Below are 26,346 nucleotides of genomic sequence, written 5' to 3' on the forward strand. Positions count from 1 at the left end.
CCCATATTCTGGAACGGGGTGATAATATCGACAATATTTACCGAGATTTTGCCAAGGCTTTTGAAGGTATACCCCATGAAAGGCTGAAAATCAAACTGGAAGGGTACGGAATTCGGGGAAATGTCCTAGCGTGGATAGAAGACTTTCTGCATGACCTCAAGCAGTGTGAGGTGGTTAATGGCACGAAATCATCATCTGTACCTGTCACGAGCGGGGTGTCACAGGGCAGTGTATTGGGCCCGCTGTTGTTTGTTTGTTTCATAAATGACATGGCTGACGCAGTACACTCCTCCATACAAATGTTTGCGGATGACGCCAAGTTATTTCGGGAAATCAAGAACCATGCGGACTGTGAAGAGCTGAAGAAGGATTTCTGTGAGCTCCAAGAATGGTCGAAGAAATGGCCGCTGAGATTCAGTGTCACGAATTGTAAGAGGATGCACCTGGGGCGTACCAACGATAAGGAGGCGTATCATGTGTCCCAACGGGATGAAGAAACTGCACTATTTGAGACTGAATGTGAGAAGGACCTAGGTGTGTATGTTGACAATGAGCTGAAGTTCTTGTGCCATTGCGAGAAAAAGGTAAATCAAGCATATAAATTATTGGGTCTCATAAGAAGGTCGTTCAGATATCTAGACGGTTCGTCCCTCGTAAGAGTGAAGTGTTTCCCCATCTGGAGTACTGTCACCCCGTCTGGTCACCGAAATATGCTAGGGACTGTCAGTTGGTTGAAAATGTTCAAAGGAGGGCCACCAGAGTGGTGCCTGCATTTCGGCACCTCAGCTACTCAGAGATTGGAGCGCCTGAGCTTGCCTGGCTTATACTACAGACGGGCAAGGGGTGACCTAATTGAGGTGTATAAGCATCTCAGGGGGCACTACTCAGTCGAGTGTCCTTGCTTGGAGCTGGCGGACGCTCGCCCCACAAGGGGTCACAGCTCAAGAATGAAGAAGCCGCAAGTCCAGAAAACTGTGAGGGTAAACTTTTCCGGAGTGAGAGTTGTGAACTCTTACAACAATCTAGCAGAAAGTGTTGTGACGGCACCGAGTGTGAGCTCTTTCAAGACCAGACTTGACCTACTCTGGGGCAGGTTCAGGTACATTCAGGAGCCGGTGCATGCCCAATACTTGCCAACAGTGCGTAACAGAGACGTGACCGATCGCCGAAGCGGCTAAGGAGCCGATCATTTGGTGAAGAGGATAAAAGATAAATATAAGTAACAGAGGCGTGACCGATAGCCCAAGCGGCTAACGAGCCGATGAGTGGTGAAGAGAATAAAAGTAAAAGTGATTTGGAGGGAAGGTATATTCTTAAGATCAACTCACAGCTGTTAGTTGATCGTACGGTCTACTGTTTCAAGACCCCAAGGTGGATTTGCAGCAACGAAAGTCGTCTGCCAGAAGCAATCTTACACCACTGTTAGCCGCTTGGGCGGTCGGTCATGTCTCCGTAGAGTTACGAACTGTTGGGAAGTATTGTAACTGGTAATGTAAAGGCAGCGGGTTCAGGTACATTCAGGAGCCGGTGCATGCCCAGTATTTGCCAACAGTGTGTGACAGAGACGTGACCGATCGCCCGGGCGGCTAGCGAGCCGACCTTTTGGTGAAGAGGATAAAAGTAAAAGTTAGGCCAATTGGGCCCCTTGTCTAAGCGGGCCCCGCGCTAGAGTAATCTACTTTCGGTTCGTCAAGTACAAACAACACATTGCAATATATATGTAACACCACATTGCAGGTTCTACAGAGAACAGCAATTATAATTTTTTATGAAGTGTTACAAAGTTGGTAGTGTTTATTTATACTGTTTATGTTTTACTTTTTTTTTTTTTGCTGTACCTGAATTTAATATTTTTAATAAATCATTTCACAGTCTCTAAAACAAGTGGTATTGTAACTATGTACTTTTCAGAGGTGATCTACACATTTTGTTTGTTACTTGTAGGCTCACATGTATGCAATTTTATATTAAAATGTAGCTTAGATCTGTTTGGTTCATTAACTCGCATGCACTTTTTAAGCGCACATTTTGATTACTTTCCATTCTACCATAGAGATATAAAGTCTATAACAGACTTTATTTATATTTCTATGATTCTACAGACCTTGGCTGGGAACCTGGGGCCCACCAAAATTGTTCTCAATTGGGCCCCGCACCTCCTAAAGCCAGGCTCCAGAATCTTGGAGAATTTCGCTTTCATGAAGGATTTTGTTCATTACCTGGATCTTTCCGCACGATTTTCTAACTGCTGAGTGCGGTGCTGGCTGTAATATTGATAATACACTAGAAATCTAGAGGATTGATTTGATCTTGTCAGTCTCAGTTCATCCTTCAAAATAGATCTTGACACAAGTTACTTACGTTGATACTTTCCTTTACTTCTGAGTAGATAATGTTACTTCTTCCTCAGACCAAACCTATATACTTTTTTTTTCGTGAGATCCCATAGCAAAACAAAATAGTGCGACAGAGGCATAATTATGTGAAAAATATCATGTGAACTTTTTAATCATTTTAAATCCTTCTTGAGGACCACATTGGAAATAAATGTTTTAATACTCTATGTGTTACCCTCGGCAAACGTTCAGGTATGGTTGCATATATGATTTTTTCCAAATAAATCAAATGAAATCAAACCAATAAGTACAAACTTGACAAGGGTTACTGGGCCTCTGACACGGCTCAGGTGGAGGACTGGTGCCAGCTATAGCTGATGTAAACACAAGACCAAGATGGACGCGTGAGCTATCCCACATAGTCGGAGTTCAAGTAAATCAAACATCTTGTGAAATTAAAAAAATGCCAAAAGGACCCCAGGTAAGATGTGGACAAAATGTACAGTACTGTGTAATTTTAAAGACCCTCACTTAAACTACCGTTTACTTACTTTTATCCTCTTCACTGATCGGCTCGTTAGCTGCTTGGGCGATCGGTCACGTCTCTGTTACGCACTGTTGGCAAGTACTGGGCATGCACCGGCTCCTGAATGTACCTGAACCTGCTCCAGTGTTGGTCAAGTCTTGTCTTGAAGGAGCTCACACTCGGTGCTGTCACAACACTTTCTGGTAGATTGTTCCAAGAGTTCACAACTCTCACTCCAAAAAAGTTTGCCCTCACAGTTTTCTGGATCTGCAGTTTCTTCAGCCTTGAGCTGTGACCCCTTGTGAACTACCAACATCAGAACATTTCACTATAAATGTTAAATACTTTCTGCGCCAAAAAGTGTACAAGAAATATGTAGAGAATCAGTATATATTCCGTAGTGGCCATTCCCGGAACTTACTTTATATATATATATATATATATATATATATATATATATATATATATATATATATATATATATATATATATATATATATATATATATATATATATATATATATATATATATATATATATATATATATTTTAACCTCTGTCCATGTAATCCAGTTGCCTCTGAAGATGTCTTGAATAAAGATGAAAGCTAAGGTGCTCTGTTTCCCTTTACCCGTGTGATTTTATCAAGATTTATCTTATCCATGTTTTCATTGTGGATCTACATGAAATAAATAAATATATATATATATATATATATATATATATATATATATATATATATATATATATATATTTTTAATTAGTAGTTATGACCAATTGACCATTCTAAAACACTTTTCTTCTATGGCATTTTACCCGCTCATGATAAATTTGAGAAAAAATCGAAAATCTTACCTTTTTCAAAGTTTTTTTTTAAGTTGAATTTCTAATGTTTTTTTTATGTTTTGAACGAATCTAACCTTCATTTCTACCACTAATTGCACCAAACCTAACCTAACGTAAGCTAAGCTAAGCAAAGCTAACCTAACCTATGTAAAATTAGCATTGGGGTTATCCAGCGATTTTTAGGTTTTGGAATCAGTAGTGTTTACCTTAATTAGACTTAGAAGACTGTGAATTGAAGTCATCAGGGTCGTCATCATACACAGTTCGCACTGGCTGCTGTTCCTCTAACTGCGTAGGGGTAGAGCTTGCGCGACACTTTATAATTACACTTCTGTTTTCTTGACTTCCGGTTGGCAATTTTTCCACAGAAGCAAAGGTGTTGGTCAGCTTGATAGCTACAGGGCTGGTTACAGTTCGTACATTTAACCTCAGTTGGCAGCACACTGTGTTCCAGGAGAAATTTCAATGCCTCACCATTATACTCAATGTGACATCTTGCGATTGCTTGGAAGTAATCTACATCACAGCCATTGCACAAGGGAGACATCTTGGAAATAAATTCAAATTCAAGGGGGTCACGGCGGGGGGCCTATACCGAGTTGTGACTGGTTGATCTTAATCAAGCAGAGTACCCCAGAGGAAACATGTGATGTTTAGTAGGGTCACATTGGATGACACCCTACCCACGTATGTTTGAGGTGAATACTTACATAGTGGTGAGAGAACTTGCATTACCACTTCACCACCAACAGGATTTGTTTTTGTAAGATGATGATAGAATATATCTTAGGTTAGGTTACATTGGGTTTTGTAAGTTAGGTTAAATCTGATAGGTTAAGTTGATTCATTTTATAAATGATAAGTCATATACAGTATTGTAGCACTATCTGGTATGTTCAAACTGTGGATAATCCCTTTCATATGGGATATTTTTCTTGTACCGTACATGATAATAGGAGATAACACACTCTTTGCCATTGCATTATGCGCGGGGTCGTGACGGACATAAACAAGATGAAATATTAATATAAAAAAACTATCTGAGAAGTTAACAAACTTCCAGTAGTCTATAGGCCTCCCTTTTCTCTTGATACACTCCTGCAGGCATGAAGGAACTGACTCTGCCAAGTTGTGGATTATTTGTGGGTCTAAATTATTCCACTCCTCACAAATGGCTGCCTGCAGCTTGGGGATGGTACATAAGTCCTTGCCTTGTAGACAAAGCTTGATAATGCTCCACTTATTTTCTATCGGGTTAAGGTCAGACAAATTGCTTGGCCAATCACTTATGAAGTCTACGCACCTGACAGTCAACAAGCTGCTGTATTACAGATTTTGCTGTGTGACATGGGGTATCATCCTGCATAAACACATCACCGCGGCATTTTTCAAAAGACCCGGACAAATAATCACAAAGCAGCTCCAGGTTCATCAGATTCCAAGGTAGCACAACTAGATCACCAGTTCCAAAGTACGAGAAGCAACACACCATAAGTGACTCAGGATGCTGAACTGTGCTAAAAGTGAACTTGGGGTCAAGCGAATCACTCCCGGGGTGCCTGTACACAATAAAAGTACAACTTCCAGTAAAAGAAAACGTTGCCTCGTCACTCCACAGCACGTGCTGCCACTTGGTCGTATCCAACTGAGCGTTAGCCTTGGCAAAAGCGACCCTACGCTGCCTCTGGACAAGGGTGAGGAGTGGCTTCTTGCATGTGTGGTGGCTGCGAAACTGCAGGCCGTCATGAATGCAGCGATGAACGGTCGTTACAGAAACATCACCTAGAAGTACAGGGTTTATTCTTTCAATTTCCGTGCTGACAGTCGTGGATTAAGCTCAAGTTGCCTCTTAAGAACAGTTAACGTGCGTTGGGAAGTTTTTCGAGCCTTCCCTTGTCGTCCGTTGTGCTCTGGTATTGCCAACCCGCCGTCATCTCGAAATCGTTTAATCCAAATCTGAACTGATTGTTCACTCACAACAATAATTCTTGACATTTCCTCTACAGGTTTCTTGCCCTTATGCAGAATAATAATTGACGCTATCTGTTCTTTTGTCAAATCTTTCCTCTTGCCCATTGTGGTAAATGAAAACAAAGAAACAACGGGCATTGTGGCAATAAATAAGGTCAATTACGGGGGGAATGGGAGGGGGTAAAACTCATAAATCTTCGTTCACAAAATTTACGTTGGCAACTGGTGAACCTTTTGATTGCTGGCTGACTTGTCCTCGAATATCCCTTCGCTGCCAGACGTACAATGCCTGCCTCGGCCCCCAGCTGGCTGGCGTGGAGAGGTGCGAGACACTTCAGCAAAGATTACTTCCCGTCGGCCACCTCGCGCATAATGCAATGGCGAGGAGTGTAACTTCATTATCTTAGGTTAGGTTAGTTTAAGTTTTCTAGGTTAGATTAGGTCTGACAAGTTAGATGAGTTCATTTTATTAAGGAACATTTCCAGACTTGGCAGCTGAGACGTTTCAGACATAAGCAATAAGTGTGGTCAGCGTGGATGCACCTAGGGTAGTTCAGTAATCACGAAGGAAAAATTCGTGAAAATTATATTACGGGAAACATTCTCATTGTGCACTCTGTATGTCATTTTCATGAGGTAAGGAAGCATTAATTTTTTATGGTGAAATGTCCTACAGTTGGTTAGCTAATTCAGGAGCAGAGGAGATTTGTAGAATTAAAAATACTGTACTGTACTAAGAATTAACACCGACCTTGGCCTGTTACTCCGAATTTTGGTTTTCAGTTCAGTATAGGATTCTTCAGACTTGATATTGTGTGGGGTAGAGATCAAGATAAGTTGTGCATGCTTATTAATTACAAAATGAGACAATTAGGTAATAATATCAGTATTGGGGTCTATTTCAACCCATTAATAAACTTTTGGTAAACGCTTACTTAAGTGCTGCAAGCGATTTCGCCAGCAATTTTTTTTTTCCTGCATGAATTTTGCTGTTTTATTTTATTGGAGATAGTATTTTTCTGGGGAAAACAAAAAACTAATGTTTTCCTTATTTAACCAAACCTAACCTAACCCCCCAGTGGGGGGGCCTTCACCCCCATCGACCCCCCCCCCGAGTGGTTATATAATGTTGTCAGTATTTAACTTAAACCTTATTAAACTTAACATAACATATTCCCCTATTGGGGAAACACTATTTTCTCAAAGTTGGGTCATGTATTATATAGCAGGTTAATGCGATTCAGACGACTCACGCACTACACACTCCCCCTCCCATGGCTCCACGACAGTATTATAGTATAAATTATAAGAAAGAAACACTTCCCCAAAGGATAACACTGTCACTAGCAATTAACAACAAAAATTATGTTGGAAAAGCAGTGTGGTCTTGCTAGAATCGTTGGCAGCATTAAACTACACGTTAACCAAACTTTTTTCCAACAAGTTTATAGAAAGTGATATGCTCACTGAGTTCAATATTCCTTATACTGCGTAAGGATTTTAAATACATAAAGGATTTTGAAAGTATGGAACTACTTGTAACAGAACTCGTATCTCTCTATTGTACAGGAGTGTTCAGGACAGAAAAAGTCATAAACATTGTACAGTATAAATAAAAAAAATTTCCGTCCACTTTTTTACCTTCTCACGAGGTAAAAAAAAGCATCGACATGTGCTGTCTATGGAGATTTGTCCTGAAGTTTGTGGTTCAGATGAACAACTGTTGTTAAGTATTACTGTGTAGGTTAGGTTTGGTAGATGTCAGTATTTTCTTTTCTTATATTATTGGGGCTGTAGGTGTAGACTAGTAGTTGCCAGGTTAGTATTAACTTGTGGAATCATTTTCCAGGGTCTGGGAATATTTATTTATACAATGAACCAACCTAACTTACCTAACCTTACCAAACCTAAAATAATATACAGTAGTTATCATCATCTAGTATCATCTCTAAGAAAAAATGATCTTGTAATACAGTACAGTACTTTACAACAGTGGTGCACCTGAACCAACATCTTGAGGATACTTCTCCATAGAATATAAATGCTTTCTTAATCCATGAGAAGGAAAAAGTGGTCTGGTTATTTCATTGGTTCCTTTCAGACAGAAATTTTGGTAATACAGTACAGTAATATCTCCGTTAGCTGGAATCCCTCAAACCCGGAACTCTCCAATAGCCAGAATTGAAATTTTTGCGGAAAATCGTTCCCAAAGCCGGGATTTTCCAGAAAATTCCTGCTAAAATTCAGGCTTTGGGAACGATTTTCCAAGGGATACATTTTCTGGAAAATTCCGAGAAATTTTTTCCGTTAACCGGAAAATTCCGGGTTCGAGAGATGATGTAATGGGCAATTTCAGGAACTTCCGAGAACATTTTTCCGTTACCCGTAAAAATCCGGAAAATTCCTGGGACGAGGAATTTTTTTGCTTCGAGTCGTCGTCGTCTCGTTACCCGGAAATCTCTCATTCCCAGAAGTAGTCTGCACCAACTGTTTCGGCTAGCTGGGATATCACTTGTAGTTTACTTTCCATTTACACAACATTATAACTACACTCTCAACTTTATAAAAATGGAAATATTACCATTGTAATATATCTAAAAAATATATACTGTATACTGTACTGTACTATATATACAGGTATATATTAGGATTTAAATTTTCAACATATCCACCATCATTACGGATACAAAGCACAATACGATTTTAAGCCCTTCCATACAGTGTAGGGTTGATTATCTAGAAAAAAAAAGAGAAATAAAATAGAATAAATATTATTATTTTTTTTTTTAACTTGAATAAATTGTTTCTATTACACTTTACAGATTGTTTTTGTCTCCTATAGAACTGAAGTTATTAACATTTTAAACTGCACATAGACTTTATAGACACCATATATATATATATATATATATATATATATATATATATATATATATATATATATATATATATATATATATATATATATATATATATATATATATATATATATATATATATATATGTGTATATATATATATATATATATATGTGTATATATATATATATATTATACTGTATATAATTTTTTATATATTTTTTATTCAAGGACATTGTGTGATGTTTGTTTTGCCAAGTGTATCAACCCTTGCCCGAACTGCAGCCCTTGGTGGGTTTATAGTGATTGGCAGTGCATTCTACTTCAAGTCCTGTATTCAGGATGGTATAAAACAGTCTGGATATTATAAGGAAAGTCTCAGTATTCTTCGATCACACAGAGGTAAATATAGTATACGAGCTTATTTTGTTCTTGTTTCTCCGAGCTATTTAAGAATCAGATCATCAGATCCATGCATGAACTCATGGGTAGTAAATATGTTGTCTAAATTCCAGTAAAGGAAATACTGTAAGGTTGTTCATAAGAATTTTTATAGGATGACCTGTTTTCCTCTCAATAATGATAACTTCTTTTAAAGTTGCCTATCAAGTATCACAGCATACCTTACTAGAACCTTTATATTGCATGTTACTACAGTATTACAGGCAGTCTCCAGCTTATGAATGAGTTCTGTTCCTCGGGAAATTCTGAAGTAAAAAATGTACTTAAGTTGAAACACGTGCAATGTGCATTGTGTACTTATAGAACAATGATTAAAATCCCACTTTATCATAGCCTAAGTCCTAATATAAATCTAAAATTACTTAATTTAAGGGAAAATAAGAAATAGTATGACTAAATACTTGTACAGTAAATGAAAGTAGAAAATAAGTCATCAGGTAAATAAAATACTGTAAATTTCAAGTTTAATTTCGTTCGTATTAGTGGATGTTCAGAAGTCGGACATTTGTAACCTAGGGACTGCCTGTAAACGATAGGTTGTTTTACTCTTTATGAATTGATTTAAACCAAATATTAATACTTATCTGGCATCTAATGATCTTACAATAAGTATCTGGCCATCTGTTAGCATTGTTGCCGGCAGCAAAATAATGAACAATTGCCAGCACTCATGGTTGGTACATCAGCTGGTGTTATGTTAAATGTGGCATGTGTGTGTGTGTTTGTTTGTTTACACTTTAATTCTTCTGGTATGAAGGGCTGGCACAACCTCTTTAAAATGGTCAGATCATCTATAATTGTTGGTATACAATCTTTGTGTACTGTATATACCTGTATGCTGTATTACACTCAGATTGCCAAATATAACATTATTGCCTGTAATAACTTTTTGTCGGATATCGGCGTGTTTTGACAATGTGGATAACTGTGTGGGATCTGATCGAGGCTAGAAGGGGCAGGGGTGCACAGCTGCACCAGTGAGTAGAAAGAAATCATGTCAAAATAAAATGAAACAATTACATGAAAGACGTGATGTCCAGCGGTATTCATATGAGATATAAGTAACTGTAATTACACACGGAGTTCCCTCATATTATGCACAAGATAAGTTAATTAGATTTCGTGCAACATCTGGTAAACAACTTTAATGGAACATTGTGTATCACACTGTGTGTACAGGTATCCCTCGTTTAATGATCAATCACTTAGCAATTTTCGGTGTAGCCATCTTCGATTTCCTGGGAAAAATTTGGGAGAGAATTCGGAAAACTGGGGATTCCGTACTCCAAGTGCACATCATTACAATACTTTAATGTGGCTTAGAAATAAAGAAAATACTGTTGTACTGTAAATAAATTTGTTAAACAATATAGGATAATGATAGTATAGTAATGTAAAAAATGAGATTTTAGTTACAGGTGTTTGTGATGAATATATTGGGATCCGTTTGTAAGTGCAGGCGTTTGTAACTCAGGGACTGCCTGTACTAGTTAAACTGAATTCTTGTTCATCAGTTACTCATTCAGCAGGACCTGCCTGTAATCACTTCGGTACTGTACTACTCTTATTTGGAATATCTGTGGCTGTATTTCTGCCTATAAGAAAACAGTAAAAATCTATATACAACCACAAATTTCTTCCATACATTTGCTTAATGTTGCATTACTGTACTAATGTCTGTTTAAATGAAATTCAGCCATCTTTTATAAAGACAACTCTTGTGTTCCAGGTATTGCTCATTTAATGGGAGAACCAATAAAGGATGGAAGAGTTGATCTAGCTGATAATGTTAATAATTTCTGCACAGGGAAAGAAGCACAGTTTCAAGTAAGGCTGATTTAGTTATAGTATACCTTGTATGTGTGTAACAATAATTTTTTTCTAGTAAATACAGTATACTACTGATTTAACGGAATCCGATATAACGAACTTTTGGTTTAGCGGAAGGAATTTTTTCCGTTATTTTTCGCTTGATTTAGTGAACTAGTTCGCTAAATCAAGATTAATTCCATTAATACGCTCACACCTATGGAGACACCTCAGACACACGATATGTACATAAAAACATTATTCATGGCTTTTCAATTTTTCTATAATTTCCAAACTTTTTTCCAATTGATAGTCGCATTCTTTTAACTTTCTCCTCCACACCACTTCCTTTCTGAGATTTCTGAGAGACTTTCAGCGTGATGTCTAAGCACAGTAGTTAATTGACTTGAGATGTAGACCAAGAGGTAGCAGTGAACAACACACATGGTGATGGCAGGACACAGACTGAGCAGATGTAAACAAACCCCATGCACCAAGCGGTGCATTTGGGGTGGAATTTAACGGAATCATGCTTGATTTAGTGAACTACTGTAGTTCGCTAAATCGAGTAAAAATAACGGAAAGTTTAATTTAGCAGAAATTTAATGGAATCACGCTCGATTTTGTGAAGTAGTTCACTAAATTGAGCGAAAATAATGGAAAGTTCAATTTAACGGAAAGGGGTGGCTCGAATTACTTTGTTAATTCGAGAAAAGAGTGATATCTCCGTTAGCCGGAACAATTGGTGCAGAGCACTTCCGGGAATTTTATATTTCCGGGTAACGAGACGACTCTCAAAGCCGGAAAAAAATCCCTCATTCCTGGAATTTTCCGGGTAACGGAAAAATATTCTCGGAAGTTCCAGATAGTACCCATTACATCATCTCTCGAACCTGGAAAAATATCCCCCATCCCCAGAATTTTCCAGAATTTTCATGGTACTGGAAAATTTTTCTCGGAATTTTCAGAAAATGCCCGATTTTCATCTCTGAAACCCGGAAAAACTTCCTCATCTCTGTATTTTCCATAATTTTTTGGGTACAGTGATCCTGTATTTTTTGCGGGAATTAAGTTCCGGAAATCCCCCCGAAAAGCCAAAACCGCGAATACTCTTTTAGGGATCACTGTACCTGTGGCCACTGAACAGCTCAGATAGGTCATGCACTTAACCACGCCATGCTCTCCACTCACGGCCCAGTGGTCATACTGATTACTGATACACTGTACCGGCATTTACTAACATCATTATTTGAAACTAATCATATTGTAGTATAATAATGGAAAAACGTAAACACAGTTATATACAAAAAAAAATTATTAACAAGTAAATAAAAATTATTATACAGGATATTTCGCTGAGATCGGCAACACCCGCATTGCCAGCCTCCCCCTGCTTTTATTGGTGTCTGCCCGCCCTCACGCAGTCACGCCAGCCAGCCAGTCCTCTTCCACCCACATTCCTCCACTGGAAGACTTGTATTCTGACAAAAGACACAAATAAATTGTCAGTCTTTTCTACATCTCGAGCCGTAGCTCATACCACCTCTGAGCTTGTCCAATAAAACAATTTTTTCTGTTAAGGTTATCACTATTCTTGATCTCTTGGCCACTTTAGAGTCTTTGCTAGTAATATTTGCCTTTGATGAGGCTGGCTTATGTCCTGGAGCCATGTGGAATGCACATGGGAGGACAAACAGAAGAGGAAATCACAGTAGCGTTCACAGTACGGGAGGCACGTGTGGACTGAGGCTTTTCGGAGCAGCGGGTGTCTGAGGCGGGAAAGGGTGGCGTCTGTTTGCCGCACCGCACAGGGGAATATCGAAAATGGCACGAAATTAAAATTTTTGTTTTTAAAGGATATTTTATATACATAAAATTTTTTAGTAAAAAAAAAACACGAATGGTCAAAAACAGCGATAAAAAAAACCCGCGATAAACATGGGATTACTGTATCGGGAAAATTTTCTCTGAATTTTCTGGAAAAAAGTACCCTCGGAAAATCATTTCCAGACCCGGAATTTTCTGGAAAATTCCGGCTTTGGGAACGATTTTCCGAGAAAATTTCAATTCCGGCTATAAGAGAGTTCCGGCTAACGGAGATATTACTGTAAAACATGTAATGGGTATTAGGGTAGGTATGACTGGATTCAGATTTTAATTCGATTTATCAAATCTTTAATTTAGGTTCACATTTATTATTATACGTATCTACTAATATAATTTTAATGTGGTATTATCAATTGCTCTACATCTCACTGTGATGTTAGCTGGATATTGTAATTTTGTGGTACCTGTACCTATAAATTTATCAAATTCCAGGTTCCAGTAAAAGGCACTAAGCAGTCAGGAACTTTGTATTTATGGGCTTCACGCATTGAGTATGATAGAAATTGGAATGTGGACAGACTTGAACTAGGCCTTGAAAATGACCCTGGAAGAAGAGTACTGCTTCGAGACTCGTCTCAGATGCTTGTGAATGAAGGTAAATTAGTTATAAATGCTTCTGTGAATATATTTATACTCCTCCTTGCAGGTATTATTGTCGAGTTCTTATGGTTCACCTGGAAATTTTGAATATATATTGTAGGTAGTTTGATTTGGGGAACTTTTGACTAATCACTCCATGTTTCTTTACATATACAAATTCCTTTAATTCTAGAGAACCAGTCTGGAAACCTGTCTGCTGTATTGTCATGTTTACAGGCAAAACAAATGGAGAATTTGTCCTGTTTAGTAGCTCACCAGCTTACATGTATTTTTGTTTTTTTGTAATAAGTGAACTGTTAAATAATTCATGAATTATTGAATTGGTTACTCACTCTTGTAAGTTCCTCCTCACTATGATACATGTACTACAGGATAACCAGATTGAAGTACAAGGCATTCTTTTGTCTCACTTTGTCATTCATTCTTTCTAATTTTTCTTCCAAAAATATTCTGCTCTAATGTTTTTATTTCCACAACAAGGTCCCAAAATGTCTGGTTTACTCATTGGCCATTACTTCACTACATCCCAATTTCACAGTTATCCCCCAAAATCATTTGATACCATGTTTTCCCAACATGCACACACACATTAACTCCTCCCTCATGTCCGTCCCCTTACACCTACTACCCATATTTTTAAGAGTTTCCTAGCCCATATCTGTGTCAATACAGTGCAACTCCCTTTATCCAAATTCCAACTATCTGAATCTTCCAGGAATCCAAATGCAACTGAAATCATTCATTTGCGAGTCTGCTACCACTAGCGCTGTAACAGCTTTGTTCCAACCATGCCGGGCTTTTTGATTGGTGGAAGGTGTTTGCTCTAATTTCTTGTTATGATAAACAATAAAATTGATGCATAGCATATCATAAAATACAATAGCACATATTTAAAAAAAAAAGTAGCTCCTTCCACACTCAAACCATTTTCTGGGTGATGCAACACTGTTCAGCCAGGCAGTCAACCAGCGGACTCTGAGATGCGTGTGTGTGTGTCAGACATGGGGTAATAGTAATAAGTACATAATAGTAATAGACTGTTATGGGGTTTTAAATTGTAATACAGTATCTGTATATCAAAATATTTTGGTTGTTTGTAATTGTAATAATAGGCAAAGTAATAGATAATAGTCTATTACTTTTCTATTACGGAGACACTTCTTTAATTGCAAAGGTGGGCAGTTGTGCCACAAAAAGTTGCAGCTCAAATTGTGCCGCAACTTTTTCGGTTGCGCGTGCAGTTGCGCCGAACATTTTTCCAAAGAGTTGCGAGTCTCAGCCAGTCCACTGAGACCAGTGGCAGTGAGGCATTTTTTTTAAATTTTGTAATAAAATATTGATATTAACTTTTTTGTATCAATTATATTTTGTTTTACTTGTAAATAGGCAAAAAAAATTATTTTAGTATTTATTTATTTTATTTTTTTTTTAAAGTTACGCGTTGCGGATGTAGCAAAATTTAAAAAAATGGTTGTGGGTGCAGCGCAAAAAAAAGTTGCGCGTACCCACCTTTGTTTAATTCTTAGGTTGTCAAAAATTTTCTCATAATTACTGAATTGCTACTGTCATTCAACAGTTTGCTTTGAGAAGGGAATAACAGAAACCAACCATAACATGCTTGTTTGTAACATACTAGAATATCTGCATACCTGTATTATTTCATTATTCACGAAAATACAGTACAGTATATTACTGCAAAATGTAGATAAATGGGAACATACTGATGATTATGCAAGAAAAATACTATCGGCCAATCGTAGCTCCTTGCAACTCCAGGCTCCAAGTGTGGTGACTGGCTGTGTTGAGTGTATATAGTTTGTGACCAAAATTAATAGTGCAGTAATACAGTAGTAATAGATGACCAACTTCAAAGTGTATAAACAACTCAGAGGGCACTACTCGGTGGAATGTATGTACCTGGAGGACTCCCGCCCCACAAGGGGTCACAGCTCAAGGTTGAAGAAGCCACAAGACCAGAAAACCATGAGGGCAAACTTTTTTTTAGTGAGAATTGTGAACTTGAGGTACAATCTGCCAGAGAGTGTTGTGACAGCACCAAGTGTGAGCTCTTTCAAGGCCAGACTTGACCAACTCTGGAGTAGGTTCTGATATATTCAGGAGGCAGTGCATGCCCAATACTTGCCAACAGTGTGTAACAGAGACATAACCGACCGCCCAAGTGGCTAACAAGCCAATCAGTGGTGAAGTGGATAAAAGTAATAGTAATAGACGACAACTAGTATCATCCTCCCAAATTCTGAAATAAATATGTTAGGCCTCATCATTTCCTCCAATATGTCCTGGAAATCACACATCCTTAGTATAACTAAAGCTGCTTCCCGAAAGTTGGGAATGCTGTACAGATGCTGCAGCTACTTCACTCCTGAGCAGTTGCTCCAAGTATATAAGGGATTCATTCATCCTAACTTGGAGTACTGCTCTCATATCTGGGGTGGCTCTTCTTCTGTCCAGCTATTAGATAGGGTGGAATCAAAGGCATTTCGTCTTATTAACTCTCCTCCTTTAGTCGACAATCTCTCTTCCCTTTCTCTTCGCCGCAATGTTGCTTCACTCTCTCTTTTACAGGTACTTTAATGGGCAATGTTCGGTGGATTTGACATCCTGTGTACCACCGGCAAGGCCGTGGGTTCGTAACACACGTCTTGCCCGCGGTGCCCACCGTTTCTCTGTGGATGTCAGTCACACGAGAATAACCCGTTATAGTACCTCCTTCTTTCCTCACACAGCCAAACTGTGGAATGCTCTACCTTCTTCTGTGTTTCCATGCTCTTACAATCTGTCTCACTTTAAAAAGCTGGTTTTCCGGCATCTTCGTGGTGTAGATTGATACAGTATAACCTTTTTTTTCTATATTTACAATTTCTTTCCGTTCTTTTTATTTTCGACCCCAGGCTCCGTTGTGAGTCGTTTGACCTGTGCCCGGGTGGGCTAATTCCGCCCTCCACCCCCCCCCCAAAAAAAAACTAAAGTATTAATAATAATAATATAATAAAACAAAATTAAAAGTAATAAAAACCCAGTAATAGACCCCATTTCTGGGTGTGTGTGTATACCGTGATGTCACACAAGGAGAATGGAGTGCTGGCTGGGTGGGTGACGACTGGTGAATTAGCAACGCAGTTACAGCCTATTGCTTCCATCAGTCCATGCATATATTCACTTTCCTCACATACACACATGCTATTCATTTTTCTGATTTTTAATTTTATTTTATATTTTCTTTATTTCTAAGCCTCATTAGAGTACAACCACCTCTCGTTTTACGCGGTGATTACTTTCTTGAAAACCACCGCTAAATTAAAAAAAAAAAATGTAAATTAAACATAATTTTCCCATAAGAATATATGTACAGTCAACCCTCGCTTTACGCGGTCCCACATTCCGCGTTTCAACGTTTATGCGGTACCCTGCCGAAACCGGAATGCTCACATTCCGCGGTGCGTGTACCCCTTTACGCGGAGAGCGGCTGGCGAACCGCGCCATTTTTGGATCCAAACCTCCCGCCATCCGCCATGTTGTGTAAGCGGCGCGAGCAGGGTGCGCACAAGGTCGCCCAGTCATCAAAACATTACCGAGTTCTTCACCCGCCATCCACCACAGCCGGTCCAAGTCAGTGATAGTGATAATGATAGTGAGGATATGGACTTATATGGACTTTGAGGGGTTTGACAAAGAGGCCCTGCAAGCCTCTGTGGTGGATAGTGATACAATTGATACAAGTGATACAAGTGAGGGCCAATAATCTGCCCTCTGCCTCGGAACCAACCCCCCATCCCCATGTGCCCAGCCATCTTTTCTACTAATGTAAGTGTTAAAAAACCTAATATATTATTGATATTTCTCTTAATTATTAATTGTGTGTGCATACCATCATAAAATTAAGAAGTTATTTTTACTACAACGTACGTATTGTGTCTGAAAAAGTGGAGTTTGGGGGTCGGCCCGGTCTCTATTTCAATTAATCCCATATGTTATGTTGTTCACTTTACGCGTTTCTCTCTTAACACAATTAGAACAGATGCTGTTCATTAAGATTAGGTGGTGGTGGTGAGGGAGGGAGGGGACAGACCCAACCCTTGCCCCCACAATTGACCGCATTCTTGGGTCCCTCCCTCGTTTCCACCCACTGCTGCCTCTCACTCATTTGTCTAACTGTTAGAGAAATGAGTGCAGTGGTCCCCAAACTGTAGTTCGCTGGTGCCAGGGCCCACAGAACCATATTATGGAGCTTGCAAAGGTTTTTAGAAAATTAGTGAATTATTTGGGATTCTTTGTAAGAGTGAAATGAATGAAAATAGTATGTAATAACCTGATACAACTTTATAGTTTTTGAGAGAGAGAGAGAGAGAGAGAGAGAGAGGAACTGCGCATTTGTCCCGAGTCTGTCGTGTACAGGACATGTGTATTTACCCCAGACCAGGCCCACAGAGAGCGCCAGCCTTCTCATTGGGGTAAAAAAACATGTCCTGTTCAAGAGTAAATATAAAAAGTATGTAACTGGTAACAGTTAGGTGTGTAGAACTGCAAATACAGTAACTGTACTGTATATGTGAATATTATTTTTTTCTTGAATGTGATCCAAAGTTTTGGTGCCCTCCACTATATTTACAATAAATGTTGCCCAGAGCCTACAAAAGGTTGGGGACCACTGCTCTAACAATTAGGCAGATGTTGTGAATAAAAGTTCATAAAAATTTTTGCTAACCTTAAATATATTTGCTACATAGCTTTTGTATTTATTCAAGACATCTTCAGGTTATGCGACCCTCTAATCCCCCACCCTAACAATGGGTGATCTGACATGCATGAGACCACTAACCCTTCACCCCACCTGACACTGATCAGTAGCATGACCCACTAATCCCTTACCATACCTCCATCACAACATTTCTTATGTTATTTTCATAAAAGAATTGAGTCCTTATCATTATTATCATGTTTTTGTGACTGAAGTGAGCAATGTAACTTTGAAAATGCCTGGGAAGGCCAAGGCACCTAGGAGAAACATGTCTATGGAGGTGAAGCTTGACATTGTGAAGCAGCATGAGACTCCCCAGAGGCTGTGAAGAAGTCAGAGTGACATCTCCACTCCACCTTCAAGAGTTCCTTAGCCTTGAAGGGGACATATAATGATGACCAGTGAGTCATGCTATCGCTGAACCAAATTTTGACCTAATGTTAATTATAGCATATTCTTGTAGGCACATCCCGACGAGTTTGGATAAAAGGAATTACAGTATACTGTAATAGATAACCTACACATTTCACTTAAATTAACTTAAAAGAACAAGTTAAAATACTTTGATTTGGCCACCTTACCCTCACTCTTTCATTCGATACCTCACAACTGACTCACCGTTCTCCTCCGTCTCTCTGCTCATTTCATCTCCCCTCCCTTTCTCCAGTAACAATAAAACCCAGTAAATCAACCCAAAGTCATTTAAAGAAATTGAAAGGAGGTGTTTGAAGTTCATAACAAACTTACCACTTCCTTCAACTTCGTATTTAAAATTTTTTTGGATCACAAAGATTTATTTAACTCTTTTACTCCGTGTGTTTCAGAAAATTGAAAGTTGAATACTAAGCTTGCTATACATCAATTTTTATCATAATGCAGTCTACAATGGACATGCAACCTGAACATAGACACATGATGACTTTGCAACAGGAAGAAACAAAATCCATCTTAGGAGATACAGCCAAAGACTTCAAGGAAAGTGAAGAGACAGAGATGGATGTTAATGATGAATCAGAATTGAAGACACTCTCTCATGCTGAATTGAAGAAATTTTTTCAGGGTGCCCTCAGTCAACTTTTACAAGATGACCCAATACTAACTGACCTTCATCCACAAGTTACACTCGAGGAAGTATGAATTTTTTTTAATTTATCAGGATGATTCTTTCTTGATGTCTTACACTATATACCATCTATTTTGGGTGGATCATGCAAAACTCCCTTAACACACAAGGAATTTTACTTATTACTAAAGATTTTTGTGCAATTACCCCTCTTGCATGTCCCCATACTCACTATTTAAACTTCTTTGACATATCAGTGTTCAGTATTTGCATTTATCTCATTGTCATATATTTTAAGGAATTTTCCTCATATATCACTGAAGCATTTAATTTTTATCGTCTCAGGCCTATCCAACACCTTTCTAATTACATTTCCCGGAGTTATTTATGTTTTACTTGGTTCACTTTTGCACTCATTCTCAAATATTCAACATTGGGGATATATTCCTGGACTGAGGCAGTGAGTTATTTTGTGATCTGTGTGGTGCTGAAGGTAGCTCAGTTACAAGAGTCGGCAGTGTTACTTAACGGAAAGATTGTTGTCTTGAATTACAGTACAGTATATAAATAAAGCATGTTTGTTGATATACTGTAATGATTTCTTTTGCAGGTAAATGCCTTAATTGAATTGGAACATGGGAGGGCAATGAAAATCTATGTTGAAAAAGCTGATAAAGGGTTTTGGAGTGTGGTCATTCCACGTGAAGCAACTGTATATGATTTGAAGCAAGGTCTTAAACATCATGTGGCCCTCGCTTTGGTAAGTAAATCATGAGCTCTGGGTGATAGTGCTTCAGTTACATGTACAGTGGTCCCTCGGTTAACGAACACAATTCGTTCCAGAAGGTCGTTCGTTAACCGAAACATTGTTTCAACGGGATTTTGGGTAATTGGTTCCCGCTCACCGAAAATAACATACAAAGTAAAAATAAATGCAGTAAAGTACACTTACTTTGAGGTGTGTATGTAGAGGGCTCCTGGTTGTTGATGATGATGATGATGGGAATTAGAAGTGGGGATGGAGGAGAAGGGAGAAGAGAAGGAATTGGGGGTGGAAGAGAAATCACCCCATGCTTCATGCCGTCATTTCACCCATAAAATTTTAAGTTCACTAGGTGTAATTCAAGATTATTTTCTTTAAATCAACACTGCACTGCACTATATATTGTCAATATGTAAAATGAATTTCAGAATGACCAATAATTGTACTGTAAAAACGTAAAAATAGTTTATGTTCAAGAGTCTCAAGCAAGATGTTGCCTCTACTGACCAGAGATACAAACTGACGCCTGTTTGGTGAGTTTAGTGGCTGTTTGGCACACTAAAAACTAGTCCCTGTACTTCAATTATGTTAAATAATTGTTAAAATGACTAAAAATTTTAATATAAAACTTGGAAAATTATTGAATAGTACAACCTTCTTGATATTTACTCAAATGGGAACGAATTTAAGCCCTAGAACCGATAACTGTATTGGCGGACTAATATTCCAGCTGGTGAGCAAGCAAAAACATGTTGAGAGGAATTCGTTAACCTAATTTTTTCGTTAACCGAATTGAATATTCTTATGGAAGGTAATTCGTTAACCGAAATTTTGTTAACCGAGGCGTTCGTTAACCAAGGGACCACTGTACTGTACCTCGTTAACCATGCCAGGTATTAAGCAATAAAACTTTTGCCAAAATTGCAACTTATGCTCTAGATGAGATATTTACAATATTTTTTGCATTATTGATCAACTAATCTAAACCTTGCCTGTTCTTAAAATAATTGAAATCATCTTTTCTGGTGATTATTTCATTACTGTGATATCCCTGTTAGCCAAAATAATTGGTGTAGAGCTCTTTTGGGGATGAGACATTTCCTTGTATTTAGACGACTCTCAAACCTGGAATAATCCCACATCCCCGGAAATTTTCTGGGTAATGGGAAAAGTTTTCGAGAATCCAAACCTTATTTCATCCTCAGAATTTGCTTCCAGAACCAGAAAAAAAAAATTGGAGACTTTCTGGTATTATCCAGAATTACTCATTATTTCATTCCTCGAATTTACTCCCAGACCCAGATAAAATTGAGTTTTCAGATTTTTCCACAATTACTGTACACATTATTTCATCCTCGGAATTTGCTCCCAGACCCGGGGGAAAAATATTTGGGAGAGATTTTCTGGTGTTTTCTCATAAAATGTGCCTGATTTTCAACCTCGGAAACTCATTCACAGACCCAAATTAATGGAATTTTTCTGGAAAAATTCAGACCCAATTTCAATTCTGGGTATTGGAGAGTTCCAACTAACAGACATATTATTGTATTTTGTAAAAGTAAGTTGTAAGAAGTGTACAGTATCATCTTTTGTTGTCAGAGTCGGAGAGGAGTGAAGAAGAAGATTAGTTGGCGATACATCTGGAAGACATATTGGCTATGCTATAATGGGGAAAAACTGACTGATGATAATTCCAAGTTGCTAGAATTTGAGATTAGGAACAAATCAGTGTTAACATTTGTAAAGAAATACAGAGAACGACAGCAAATTGGAAAGAGAAACAAGTAATTAAAATTAATTGATTGTTAATAATGTAGCTGTATAATACAGAAATCCCATTTTATAAGTATTAGTAGACAGCTGCTTATCATAATCTGTACATATATTAATTGTGCATACTGTATCTTATTCTGATTTTTGTAATATTAATACATAAAGTTTTCACAGTGTGATTTACTCCAAGGGTAGGTAGACGTCATTAAAAAAATTGAAATTCAGTGTATAGATAAAAACATTTTATTTATTCTGCTCCTTCATATCAACTATAATACACTTGAGCATGCACACTTGGAACGTGGATAAGATAAATCTCGATAAAATCACACAGGAAATGGGAAACACTGGATCATCTTAGCTTTTGTCTTTATTCAAGACATATTCAGAGGCAACTGAATTTACAGGGACAGAGAGGCTTATATGCAATGGGTGACCTACATAACATGGGATCTACTAATCCACATATCACCTCCACTGCACACGAAAGTAGAGCTTATAAAAAATGAGACAAAAAGTAAGGTCAAGCCAGGACAAGAACTTGAGACCCACTAATCATCTACCTCAAATGCTTTCAAGGCATTTTTAACCTTGGGCCAATGACAAATAAATTTATGTAAAATTATCAGTTTTGTACTGACCATCACCAAGGTTTATAGAATTAATTTCCCTAATCAGACTTGTTTCAACCAGAAGTCTTTCTGTGACACATGTTGATTTAAACACTTCTGTACTGTTTTCCCAATCCATGGGATGATTATTGTTCCTTGTATGAACAGAAAGTGCACTGCTTTCAGATGATGTTCCAATATTATACTAATGTTGTTTTATTCTAAGTTGTAATGCTTTCCCAGTCTGACCTACATAATTTCCATTACAATTGCTACATGGAATACAGTAAACACTTCCATTTACATTCAAGGTTGGGCTGTTCTTAATTAACATACAGTACTAGTAATAGTTGAGTCATACTTAAAAACAACATTAATATTTAGTAATTTAAGGGATTGAACTAACAAGACAAATTCATTGTGATAAAGTAGAGTAAAAATATTCTTAAATGTTGGAACTTGTCTAGTATGAGTACAATAAAGGGATTTTTTTATCCCTTTTAAGACAAAGATCATCAAACATGAAGGGGAGCCAAGTTCTTGTGCAATGAACTCAATGCATTGCAGTTCTTCTTCAATAAATAAAGTCACAAATTCACAAACATTTAAAAAACTGACATTTTGGTAGATTCATGGTAACTCGATAAAATATGTATGAAACTGTCTACCTGCATAGGCTTTCTGTACACCTTAAATTTATAATTGTGATCACGTCTCATTAAAAGCATATCAAGAAATGGAAGGGATCCATTTGCTTCTCTTTCATTTTGAAGGTAATACTAGGGACAAGATCTTAAAGGTTGTCCAAAAATTCCAGTGGGTCACTGTTTCTAGGCAATAGACATAGAACATCAACAACATATCTGTACCATGGAGGAATAACATCACCATTGTTATTATAGTAATCTAGCTTAAAAAAATTCCATGTAAATACAGGCTAAAGGACCAGAAAGACAATTACCTATGCTCATTCCAAATATTTGTTTGGAAAACTTTCCATTTGCCCTAAAAACATTGTCAGTAATGCATAACTATCAATTTGAGAAATTTCATGTTCAATAGTCAAATCAAACAGATGCAATTTACCTTTAAGGAATGAAAGTAGGTCATTCACTGGTGCCCTCGTGAAAAGTGAATGTCCATCAAAACTTATTAATTCACATGGTTCATTGCGTTTCTTGAGTTTATCAATTAAATCACTGCTGTTGTGTATATGTGAATTAAATATCTGGCCTGTAAGAGGGGATAGCATCTTAACCAACCACTTGGATAATTTGTAAGTAACAGAGTAGTGGATACTCTCCCCTACAACTGCCGATTGGTTACTTGCCGTCCGCTTACCAGCCAACCGCGGTGAGTTCCACAAATCAGCCCTCGTGTTCGAACTGCGCGGTGATTGGTCAGCTGCCGCCTTCATCTTAGCCAATCATCATCATTTCTCATCTTTACATTTTGATTCTTGATCCGGCAGAATTATATAAATACCCCCCTGCCTCACCGTGAGCACCAGACAACACCACTCTCTTAAGCAGAGAAGACCTCCCCTTAAGAAACTCCTCAACAGCAACTCCTCTACCAAGCAGCAACTTCCCAGCATCAGACTGTTATATATATATATATATATATATATATATATATATATATATATATATATATATATATATATATATATATATATATATATATATATATATATATATATATATATATATATATATATATATAGATATATATATAAATCGCCATTGTGAGTTTCCTTTCTCACCTCCATCCTTAGTGCGAGATCTCCTACATGTATGTATGTGAGCCTAACAAAGAGAAAATAGACAAATGCAAAGAGAAATTGGACAACTGGCCACATACACTACAACATAACCCACAGAAGTCACAATAGGACATAACAGATTGTTAGGCTTAATGTGTTTTGATCAATCCCTACATATAAGGTACTGTATAGTGGGATTGATTTGTGAGAGGTGTTTAATGAAATTTTTTTTCTTCAATAACTCCTTCATTTTAGACTTAGATACTGTATTAACATTTTCCAGGGGATTTTTCTAAGCTCACAGTAAATGCTTTCATCACTTAGTAAGGATTCATCTTATACAGTAATTATAATCGTTTTTATCCAAAATTACAATAGCAATGGATTTATCAGCCTTAGTAATACGGATATTCGCATTACTTTTCAAGTTTTTCAATGCCGTTTCAAATTTGTCAGTGACCCAAGGTTAAAAATGCTCTGAAAGCATTTGGGGTAGATGATTAGTGGGTCTCAAGTTTTTGACTTTACTCGTTACATCGCTCATTTTTTATAAGCTCTTCTTTCTTGAACGGTGGAGGTGATGGGTGGATTAATGGCTCCCATGTTATTGACCAGACCTGATGTTATGTAGGTCACCATTTGTATATAAACCTCTCTCAGTCCCTGGAAATTCAGTTGCTTTGAAAGATGAATAAAGATGAAAGCTAAGGTGCTCCAGTGTCAACCTTTTCCTGTGTGGATATATATATATATATATATATATATATATATATTTCATGTAAATCCACAATGAAAACGTGGATAAGACAAATCTTGATAAAATCACACGGGAAAATGGAAACAACGGAGCACCTTAGCTTTCGTCTTTATTCAAGACATCTTCAGAGGCAACTGGACTACATGGACAGAGAGAGGCTTAAATATACAGGGTGACCTTATTAAACATGAGGTCAGGTCATAATGATGTCATCCACTAATCCCCACACCAACACACACATAGAGGAGCTTAAAAGAAAGGGGGCGACGTGACTAGTCAGGTCAGGTCAAAAATAAGGGACCCACTAAATAACTATCCTACATCTAGCTCCAAGGTTTTCAAAGCATTTTTAACCTTGGGACCACTGACAAATAAATTTATGTAACATAATATCAGTTTTGAACTGACCATCACTAAAGTTTATTGATTTTAATTCCTTAATCAAAATAGCTTCAACCAGAAGTCTTTCTGTGACACAAAATGATTTGAATACTTCTAAGCTTTTTTCCCAAGCAATGGAATGATTATTATTCCTAACATGAACGAACAGGGCACTGCTTTCAGATGCTGTTCTGATATTGTACACATGTTGTTTGATTCTGAGCTGCAATGTTTTTCCTGTCTGTCCTACATAATTACCATTACATTTGCTACATGGAATACAATAAACACTTCCATTTACATTCAAACTTGGGCTATTTTTGATTAACATATTAACATACTTGAAAACAACATTAATATTTAGTAATTTAAGGGACCAAACTAACGGGACAAATTCATTGCAATAGGGCAGTCAAAATATTCTTAAGTGTAGGAATTTGCCTGGTTTGAGTGTTTAGTGTATTCCATGTAGCAATGCTTTTTGTGTCCTGGTGACCCAGAGGTAACGTTCCCCAGTCACAATCATAAGATCGTGGGTTCGAATCCTGGCGGGGTGAGGTGTTGATTATATGTAGAAGTCCATATATATATATATATATATATATATATATATATATATATATATATATATATATATATATATATATATATATATATATATATATACTGTATATATATATCCCTGCCACGCTATAAACTGATGAAATGTATTTTATCATTCTCTCACTTTATGTAACTTTACAAAACGTATGACCCTTCAGGCTTTTATATATCATAAAGGCAAGTATGAACTTTGCATACTTCCCAGATAAACGCTTACCTACAGGATGTAAGGAATAAACTAGCCCCTCTGAATATGTTACGATGCAAAGTGAGTTTTTACCCCGCCCCTCCCATAACCAATTCCTTAACCTGTTTAATAAGGAAAATTACCTTAAAAGTTCAAACTTACTATTTATTTACAAAAGTATAACCAAAGCTGATGAGGGAACTTTATACTAAATATATACAGTACAAAAGAAATCAGAAAACTCACAAGTAATAATAAATGAACATTAAATCCTAACCATCACACTACAGGTTGACAATCCCTTATCCGAAATCCTTTGAGCCAGATGCATTTCGGATTTCAGAATATTTTGGAAATCAGAATGGTTAGGTTAGGTTTTTTTTTTTTTTT

The 26,346-nt window shown here is 37.5% G+C and overlaps 1 protein-coding gene across 4 annotated transcripts; it reads left to right on the forward strand.

Moving 5' to 3' along the window:
- The first annotated feature begins 2,686 nt into the window (after window positions 1-2,686).
- LOC121872601 (U11/U12 small nuclear ribonucleoprotein 25 kDa protein-like) lies at window positions 2,687-21,876 on the forward strand. 4 transcript variants are annotated; one of them, XM_042375456.1, is made up of 5 exons: window positions 2,687-2,817; window positions 8,768-8,938; window positions 10,728-10,825; window positions 13,127-13,289; window positions 19,727-19,777. In XM_042375456.1, exons 2-5 carry the CDS (start codon window positions 8,779-8,781, stop codon window positions 19,741-19,743), a joined length of 438 nt encoding a protein of 145 aa, XP_042231390.1. In that variant the 5' UTR covers window positions 2,687-2,817; window positions 8,768-8,778; the 3' UTR covers window positions 19,744-19,777. The 4 variants fall into 4 exon arrangements, with proteins under 4 accessions (XP_042231390.1, XP_042231391.1, XP_042231389.1 ...); XM_042375457.1 differs by lacking the exon at window positions 19,727-19,777 and adding an exon at window positions 18,878-19,083; XM_042375455.1 differs by lacking the exon at window positions 19,727-19,777 and adding an exon at window positions 13,467-14,640.
- The last annotated feature ends 4,470 nt before the right edge of the window (window positions 21,877-26,346 follow it).

Source organism: Homarus americanus, unplaced genomic scaffold, assembly GCF_018991925.1.
Source record: "Homarus americanus isolate GMGI-L3 unplaced genomic scaffold, GMGI_Hamer_2.0 scaffold39155, whole genome shotgun sequence".
Classification (NCBI taxonomy): Eukaryota; Metazoa; Arthropoda; class Malacostraca; order Decapoda; family Nephropidae; genus Homarus; species Homarus americanus.